Source organism: Octodon degus, unplaced genomic scaffold (assembly GCF_000260255.1).
Source record: "Octodon degus isolate 3935 unplaced genomic scaffold, OctDeg1.0 scaffold00268, whole genome shotgun sequence".
NCBI lineage: Eukaryota > Metazoa > Chordata > Mammalia > Rodentia > Octodontidae > Octodon > Octodon degus.
In genome coordinates this window covers 1,418,162-1,426,944 of record NW_004524844.1, presented here as the reverse complement: position 1 = coordinate 1,426,944, position 8,783 = coordinate 1,418,162, and the positions used below count along the sequence as shown (strand labels likewise).

The 8,783-nt window shown below is 52.7% G+C and overlaps 2 protein-coding genes across 2 annotated transcripts in view; one reads left to right on the top strand and one right to left on the bottom strand.

The window, feature by feature from the left end:
• The window catches only part of Tead2 (TEA domain transcription factor 2), a gene marked incomplete at its 3' end in the record, with an annotated part of 18,702 nt that extends 10,852 nt beyond the window's left edge, over nt 1–7,850 (bottom strand). Inside the window, exons 1-7 of the mRNA XM_023706683.1 lie at nt 7,773–7,850; nt 5,899–6,136; nt 5,544–5,608; nt 5,103–5,165; nt 3,992–4,003; nt 3,665–3,772; nt 3,511–3,569 (exon numbers count right to left, since the gene is read on the bottom strand). Coding sequence (XP_023562451.1) covers nt 3,511–3,569; nt 3,665–3,772; nt 3,992–4,003; nt 5,103–5,165; nt 5,544–5,608; nt 5,899–6,130 — 539 coding nt within the window. The remainder of the gene's footprint in view (nt 1–3,510; nt 3,570–3,664; nt 3,773–3,991; nt 4,004–5,102; nt 5,166–5,543; nt 5,609–5,898; nt 6,137–7,772) is intronic.
• A 407-nt stretch (nt 7,851–8,257) lies between these two features.
• The window catches only part of Dkkl1 (dickkopf like acrosomal protein 1), a 5,587-nt gene continuing 5,061 nt past the window's right edge, over nt 8,258–8,783 (top strand). Inside the window, exon 1 of the mRNA XM_023706720.1 lies at nt 8,258–8,387. The gene's annotated coding sequence lies outside the window, so the exon portion shown is untranslated. The remainder of the gene's footprint in view (nt 8,388–8,783) is intronic.

Genomic DNA, 8,783 nt, shown 5'->3' with positions numbered 1-8,783 from the left:
CCGCGGTTCAATCCCCCAGCACCACATGCCAGCCAGCCCCGCCCCCTGGTGGGCTGAGCTGGCCACACACACACACCACACACTCTCTCTCTCTCTCTCTCTCTCTCTCTCTCTCAAATAAATAAAAAATTAAATAAATAAAATAGAGCTCTTGGGCCAGCCAGATAGCTTAGCAGATTAAAGCACTTGCTTAGGCAAACTGTCTGCAGGGGCCGGGAGTTTGATCCCTAGCCTGGCCTGCTGTGCTGATGCTGGTGCCGGTGCTGATACTGGTACTTGTCCCCAGCCCTGGCTCTGGCCCAGGGGCTCACTAAGAGGGCAAATGAGACTGGACGTGGTGGTACGTGCTGTAACCCCAGCACTTGGGAGACCGAAAAACAGGAAGGATCACTATGAGTCCAATCTGTGTAGCGAGACCCTGTAAGACTCTGTACTAAATACATAAAAATAAATAAATAAAAATAAAAAGCTCTTGGGCTAGGGAAATAGCTCAGTGGCACAAGCAACTGCCTGGCAAGTGCAAGGTCCCGAGTTCCATCCCTGGTACCACATGCCATGCTGGCCACAGCACCCCAGGGACACCATGCCTACCCTGGAACCGTGTGTGGTGGTACATGCCTATAATCCCAGCACTAAGGAAGTTGGGCAGGATCACTAAGAAGATCACTATGTGTCCAAACTGCATAGCAAGACCCTGAATCAAAAAATAATAATAAAAATACATAAATAATAAAAATACATAAATAATAATAAAAATACATAAATAAAATAATAATAAAAATACATAAATAAAATAATAATAAAAATACATAAATAAAATAGAGCTCTTGGAGCAAAGGGATATAGCTCAGCAGCGCAGCGCATACCTCGTAAGCACAAGGTCCTGAGTTCAATTCCCAGGGCCCAAAATTAATTAGTTACTTATTTTTACCTCTAGGGGCCAGGAGCAGCGTAAGTGCCTGCCTGGCAAACGCAAGGTCCTGAGTTCAATCCCTGGTACTGAAAAAATATTTAGAGCCCTTGAGCCAGGAATGGTGGTATACTCACATAATCCCAGCACTTGGGAGGCTGAGGCAGGAGGATTAACATGGGTTTAATGCTAGCCTTGGCTACACAGTGAATTCAAGGCCAGCTTCAACTACATAGCAAGGCTATCTCAAAAAACAAAACAAAAAAATGAAAACAAAAATCAAAAGTGAAAAAAGGTTAAAATAGAGTTCTTAGAGCTGGTGGACCACTTTACCAGCATGTACAAAGCCTTGAATTGGATCTCCAGCACCACAAAAATAAAGCATAATAAATTTTAACTGATACGGTGGCTCCCACTCAGAATTCCAGCACTCTGAGACTGAGATGGAAGGATTATAAATTCAGGGTCAGCTTGGGCAACTTAATGAGTTAGCAAGACCCTGTCTCAAAAATTAAAAAAGATGGGACCGAGGAGATAACTCAGTAGAATAAGCACTTGTCTGGCAAGCACAAGGGCCTGAGTTCAATCCCTGGTTCTGAAAAAAAAAAAAAAAAAAAAAATTAAAAAAGAGCCAGCAAGCTAGCTCAGCAGACTAAGCACCTGCTTTGGCAAGTGCAGGGACCAGGGTTCAGATTCCCAGTCCTGCATGCCGCGCCAGCCCCACCCCCAGGGTGCTCTGGGCCTGGACCAGCCTGGACCAGTCTGGACGTGGTGGCACATGGCCCAGTGCTGGGGAGGCTGAAAACAGGAGGATCACTGAGTACGAGTCTAAGGTGCATTGTGAGACTAGTAAGACCCTGTATCAAATATATAAATGAAAAAACAAAAATTTAAAAAGGCCTATGGAGGGGCCAGGAAAATGGCTCAGTTGAATAAGCACTTCCCTGCCAAGCGCAAGGGCCTGAGTTCAATCCCCGGTTCCGCAAAAAAAAAAAAAAAAAAGGCCTATGGATGTAGCTGAGTGTGAAGGCCCTCGGTTTAATCCCTCATTAAAAAAACAAAATGCATATGCCTTGCCTTATTTATTTATTCCTTTCCTTATGAATTTGTATTCATTTACATGAGTGCTATCTCCTCCCTGGTACGTCAGGGATTGTCTATGGTGTCCTCAAACTGAGCAGAGTGTACCATTAGTAGGTACTCAACAAAGAAGACTGTCTGCCCAGCTGCTTCGTACTGTCCTCTCACTCCAAACTCCTGCAACTTCCTAAGCTTTCTCACCTCAGGGCCTTGTCACATGCTGTTTTCTCTGCTCTAGCCCCTACTCCATTCTTCACCTGGCTAAATTCTACTCGGCCTTCAGTGCTATCTCTTCAACAAACCCCTGCAATCTTCTCCCAACCCTAGAACCCTTTCTGTTGGTCTTTACACCCTTCGTCACTCTTCAACCTGTTAATACAGGTGATGGTTTCATTAAAACCTGCATCCTCCATTTAACACATCACGTCACCCTCACGGCCCTCTCAGACCCCGAAGGGCCCTCCCATGAACCTCGGAGGCCCATTTTCTTCTCAGTCTGAGAGAAAGTAACTCCTGCTTTACTCTTAGCTCTAAACATGGTATCAAAGGGATGAAATGAGTCACTCCATGAACTTCTAGGGCTCCCTCCTCCCTTCCAGGAGTCTGTGGAGCTGCAACTGCCTTCCCATGAGCCTCTGGGGCCAACAGTCCCAGTAGGAGGCCATTATTTTTGTGAACATCCTTGGGCATCTCTCACGCACAGGTTCCATTGTTGAGCTCATTACTCCCCACATCTGCTCCTCTTGTAGGCTGCATATCTCCCGACGGGCCCAACTCCAGTTCCCGGGATCCATCTTTGCCCAACAGGCTCTCCCCTCCCCTCCTCCTCCTTACTAAGCCACCTCAGAATTCATACTAAGCACATATGAGACACAAGGTCCTAGCCTAAGCACTGTACATTTTATCCTCCTTCGTTCCATTAACAGCCCTGTGAGAAAGGTGCTCTTGCCCGACATGGTGGCACACCCTTATAATCCCAGCCCTTGGGATGCTGAAGCTCCAGGAATATCCCAGCAAGTTTGAGTCCAGCCTGTCTCACAAAAAGAAGATAAAAAAGTAAAAGAGAAAAAGGAGGAAGAAAGGTGATTTTTTTTTTCTTTTTTTGTATTTTAGGGAAGGGTCTACTGTGTTCAGGGTCTCACTACTAGATCGGACTCGTAATGATCCACCTGTTTACAGCCTCCCAAGAGCTGGGATTACAAGAAAGGTGATCTTGTTACCCCTATTTTTTTTTTTTTTTCCTGTTGCTGTTTTTGAGATAGGGTCTCACTGTGTAGCCCAGGCTGGCCTTGAACTTGTGGCAGTCCTCTTGCCTCAGTCTCCCAGTGCTGGGATCACAGGCATGGGCCATTATGCCTAGTTTGCCTCTACTTTAGAGATAAGAAAACAGGTTAAAAGGGCAGGGCTAGAATTCCAATCCAGACAGCCTGCCTCCAGAATCCTTTTTCAAAAGAAAGTTGTGAGCTGGAAAGTGGGGTAAGGAAAGGCAGGTAGAGTGAGCAGAGACATAATATACTCACTCTGGAACGTTCCAGGGGGGCCCAGAGCCCCCTGACCAAAACTGGAATAGTTCAGTGGCCTAGAGAAGAGACAAAGAGAGGGGATTAGTTGGTCTGTTGGCAGCTGCACCTCCATCCCTCCAGCCCCCAACCCCCCAGTCCCCAATCTAGGCACCTGAGGACCAGCAGGCCCCAGTTTGGCCTGCAGGGAAGGTGCAGAGATGAGCTGGGCAGACGACATGGTAGCCATCGTCTGGAAAGCCTTGTCCTTGGAAACCTGGTCCTGGGAGAGTTGGAGATCCGTGTTAATGGGGCAACCTAGTCAACACAGCAAGGGTGGGACCACAAGTGGGTGAAGCAAGGATGGGAAGAAGCAGACTTGGGGAGTCCAGGCAAAGGGCAGGCAAGGATGGTGTGGAACCCTCTGCCCTTCCTGGTCTCCTGGGGGAGGGGACAATCATCTGGGGGCAGAGTGGATGGGAGGAGGAGCAGGGGGACTTACCACATTCAGGGCCTGCCAGAGGGGGTGGGGGAAGGTGCCAAGGGAGGAAAGAAAACATGATTTAGGAAGTAAAGGCTGGACTCCCCCACTTCCCTGCCCTACCAGCCCGCAGGGCCCGCCACCCTGAGCTGAGCAAAGTGGGGACTGAGGGATGGGTAAGAAGAGAACAGAGGTAGCCAGCCCTAGAGGAGAAACAAAGGATGGTAATGAGAATTTCTAGGTCAAGAAAGAGCCCGGGGCCAGGGAGATGGCTCAGTGGAATAAGCGCTTCCCTGGCAAGCGCAAGGGCCTGAGTTCAATCCCCGGTTCCGCCAAAAAAAAAAAAAAAAAAAAAAGAGCCCGAGGTAGAGGCTTCCCGATGCCCAGGCAACAGGAAATGAGAACTTCAGGCCCCAAGGGAATAGGAAGTGACTGTTTCCTAATCCAGACAAAACAGAAAGGGAACAGAAAAGGCATAGAAAAGACCAGAGGTAGACTTAGGGAAAAAGGACCGCTTCCAGGCATAAATAAAGAACAGGAAGCCACTGTCCCCAAGTCCTAAAGAGACGGAAGAAAAAAACCTCACATTCAGAGGAGTAGAAAATGACGATCTCAGCCCCAGAAGGAACAGGAAATCCAGAGGATGAAGAAAAGAAAATGAGTATGAAAATCTCTAACAGGAAATGAGGATTTCTGAGCACAAAAGAGCAGGCAGGTCACATGGGGGGCTGGGACATGGGACAATGAACCAGAGAAGATGGGGGAAGGGGGTCCTCAGACCACAAAAGGGAAAAAAAATGAGACCACTGAGAAGGGACAGGAGCAGAGGAAAGGGAGGGTGACAAGGACAGTAGCCAAGGAACAGGCTTGACAACCCATCCTCACTTGTCCTGACCCAGTCTCCACCTCTCCCTGCAGCTCTCTCCCAAGGAAGGATCTCAGCACCCACCCCTGATCCTCTGGGCCTCCCACCCATCCCTCTGGATCTGCGGTCATCTCTGGGTCTCTCCATCCTCCCTCTCTCTGTGTCTGTCTCTCTCATCTCTGTGCCCCTCTTTCTGGATCTCTGTCGCCCTCTTTCTCTGGGTCTCCGTCCTCCTCTCTCCAGGTCTCTGTCTGCCTTGGCTCTTACCTTCAGCTTGGACTGGATTTCTCTCGACTTCCTTCGAGCCAAAACCTGGATGTGACTAGAGACCTGTAAGGGTGGATGCAGAAGCAAAGTGGAGCCACAGCCAGCACCCCAGCACCACTCTTCTTGCCCTCCACCCAGAGCTCCTTGACACGAAGGCTGACAAAAGCGCAGGACAAGTAGGCTGGGCCCTTCCCAGGAACTGGCTACCTCAGGGACCACCTCTGTCTTATCCCCATCCTCCCCTTTTAGGCTTTTTTGATCTCCAACTCTGCTTCTAAAACAACAGCTACAGAAATTACCCCCAAATAAGCAGTGGAATCGCACTACCAGGCACACCAAGAAGCAAGGCAAAGGCCCATAAGCCAGGCCCTCCTTAGCCAGAGAACCCACAGGAAGGAAAAAAGCCAGCCCTGACAGAAGCCCACAAGCCAGCCTTGAGACCTGTTTCCGAGTCCGGGTCTTCCCAGTTCTGAGCTTGATGTAGCGGGCAATCAGTTCATTTCGACCTGAAGAGGCAAGAAGAGAGTTAGATGGTTAGCAGGAATTCCCAACTGAGCAAAAAACTGGCATCTCCAAAGGGCTGGGGCCAGCTGGGCTCCTTGCCACATACTGTAACCTTATGCAAACCATTAACCTTCCTGCGCCTCAGTTTCCTAGTCCTTGCAAATGATGACACTAGTTCCTAGCCCAGAGGATGAGACAGAGTTTTACATGGACAGCACTTAGGGTGCTATCAAGGTGGTTATTGTTACTATTACCCAGTGGGGATCAGGACAAAAGGGATGGATAAACTCACCATACATCTTGCCTTCGTCGGACAGGATGATTTTCCGGCGGCCACAGGGTGGGTAGATGGCCAGGGCCTCCTGGAAGCTCTGCTCAATGTCGGGGCTCCAGACACCCTCTGCATCTGGGCCACCATCGCCCCCGGCCCCCTCGCTGCCACCCGTGCCTTCCTCACTTCCTTCCTCGCTGCCAGTCCAGCCGCTGCCATCCTCCAGGGGGGCCCCAGCCCGGGGTTCCCCCATCTGGGCCTGGAGGAACACAGACCTCAGCAAGCTTCCCCGGGCCACCCCAAGAGGCTCAGAATTGTAGGACCGGAGCATGGAGCCCTGGGTATGAAGAAGGGCTGGGCCTGGACCCCCACGTCTGAGGACGAAGGCTGGGCCTGGACCCTTGGGTCTTAGAGGAGAAAGGGGATGGATTTCTGGAACAGTTTGGGAGAGGAAGTTGTTCTCCCTTCAGTTTGCAGAGGAGTTTGCACTGTGCCGGAGCCTAAACACTAACAAGTAATGCCTAGGGCGAGGAGGGCTAAAACTCCGAGAGTGGGATAACAGCTCAAAGAACACAGAGTCGGGTCAGCTGCGGGAAGCAGAGTGTGAGTGAAAGCGCCCAGGCCCACCCCAGAACAGGTGTTAGGAAGCCAGCAGCAGCTGCTAGAACAGGAGGAGGGGCACAGGCCCTGCACAGGCTGAGTGCAGACCCAGAGAGGGGACAGACACCAAAGGGGGGAGGGCAGCAGAAACGGAAGCGGGGGACGACAGATTCAGGGAGGGGGCAGAATCCAGAGAGGGAGAGGGGCTGGAGCAGAGACCCAGTGAGACAGGCGCAGAGATTCAAGGCGAAACTGATGCGGATAGACCTGGAAAGAGCTACAGAACCACAGGCTGGGGGACAGGGGCGCCCACAGAAGCACAGCTGGGGGGACAGAGGCGCCCACAGAACCACAGGCTAGGGGGCAGGGGCGCCCACAGAACCACAGGTTGGGGGGCAGGGGCTAGGGCCATCTGGAGAGCCAGAACAAAGGGCCCAGGCGTCCCCTCCCCCAGCTTCCCACAACCCGCCGGGGGCGGGGCTGCCGGCCTGGGCACCTCCCCTCCAGCCCGGCCCCGCCCCTTCCCCTCCCCCTACGCCGTGGGCTAGATCCAAGCCAAGTTCCCTGTGACTTTCCGGAGGCCGGGAACAGGGAAAACTTTTTCCAATACAGCCCGATCCCGCCTCTCTGGAGGCTCCAAGTCTTCCGCAGCTTTCCCAGGACCCCAGAGTCCAGATCTCCAATCCCCTTCACCCTCGAACCCTAGACCCGAGGTGAAGGCAGACAAAGACCCGAGGCCCAGCCAGGGGCGCTACGCGTCCAGGACACCCCCCTAGGCCAAAAGCCCAGCCCAGCCCTCCCCCATGTGGTCAGACAAAGAGACTGAGGCGCTCGGTAGGAAAGATTCCCCCCTGATTTCCCGCCCCAGGCCTCAAACCTCAAAGGGACAGAAAAGAAGATCTAGGGTGCCCTGCAGCCCTCCCTCGGCCACCCGGGCGGGGGCTCCCCGTGTTCAAGAGGGGAGCCGGACGCCTACAAATCACACCCACACACCACCTCGATCAGAAACACACACGAGGTCTTTCTTGTGGCGAAGTAGCACCGGGACTGCGCCGCGACCCTCGGGGTCCCAGACCCAGGCCACCCCGCGCCCCGATTGTACGCGTCCCCAGCGCCCCAACTCCGCCAAAGTTCCCACTGCGCCCGCGCGCGCGCAAACTCGCGCCCCGAGCCGAGGGGGGTGCGGGCCATTCCCAGAGGTTCCCCAAACGCAACCTCACCTCATCCCGCGTAACTTCCCACCCCAACTCACACACCCCAGATCAGGATCCCGACTCCCGCCAGCGCCTTCCTACCTCCCGGCCTGGGCTGGGCAGCCGCGGGCGGGCGGGGCGCGGCGGCGGAGAAAGTTGCCGGGAGCTTTGTTTGGGAAAAGTGGGAGGGACCGAGGGGGGGCGGGCCCGGCGGCCGGCGGAGGGGACGGGATCCGACAGTGACAGTTTGGGGGAGGATTCTCGCTCTAGGAGAGAAGTCTTAACTGCGGACTGGGTAGAACTCGGGAATCCGACGCTTGAGTCCCCAAGAGGGTTGGGACCTCCCGGGTCTGAGCGAGGAGGAGGCTGGGGGACCAGGACTCCGGGGTCTGAGAAAGGAGGCTGGCCTCGACCTCTGGGTCTGCACCTGTAGCGACTCGTGGCAACCCTCTAGGATGTCTGTGTGTTGGGGATTGGAATTTAAATAAACACAAAAGAATATTTGCTGTCAGCCCCAAGTATATTTTTGAAGATTAGACCATTGGGATAGGTCCAGTTGACTCCAGTGCAACATGGCTTCCTAGTGACCTCACCGGGTTAACAATGGCGGACAAGGTACTGGAAGGTTGTTGGAGGTCCCAGGAGTTGCCTGCTCCTGCTCACATGCAGCAGTGACCTTGAGGCTGTGGTTGTCTCAGGACGGGACAGCCACTCAGTCTGAGGGAAGAGGGGTTAATAGCATGAGTCCAAATTCTTTAAAAATGGAGGACTAGGGGGCCAGGGAGATGGCTCAGTGGAATAAGCGCTTCCCTGGCAAGCACAAGGGCCTGAGTTCAATCCCCGGTTCCGTCAAAAAAAAAAAAAATGGAGGAGTGGCTGGTGTGGTGGTGTACGCCTGTAATCCCAGTCCTCCAGAGGCTGAGGAAGGAGGACTACTAGGAGTTGGAGGGCAGCCTGGGTTACATAGCTAGACCCTGTCTCAAAAAAAAAAAAAAAAAAAAAAAAAAAAAAGAAACAAACGTGCATCACAAAGTGCTGCCAACTGAATTCTGCGCTCCTGAGGGAAAGTCTGGAACCTTGAAAAATGATGCTGCTGGAGAAAGCAGGGTTTTC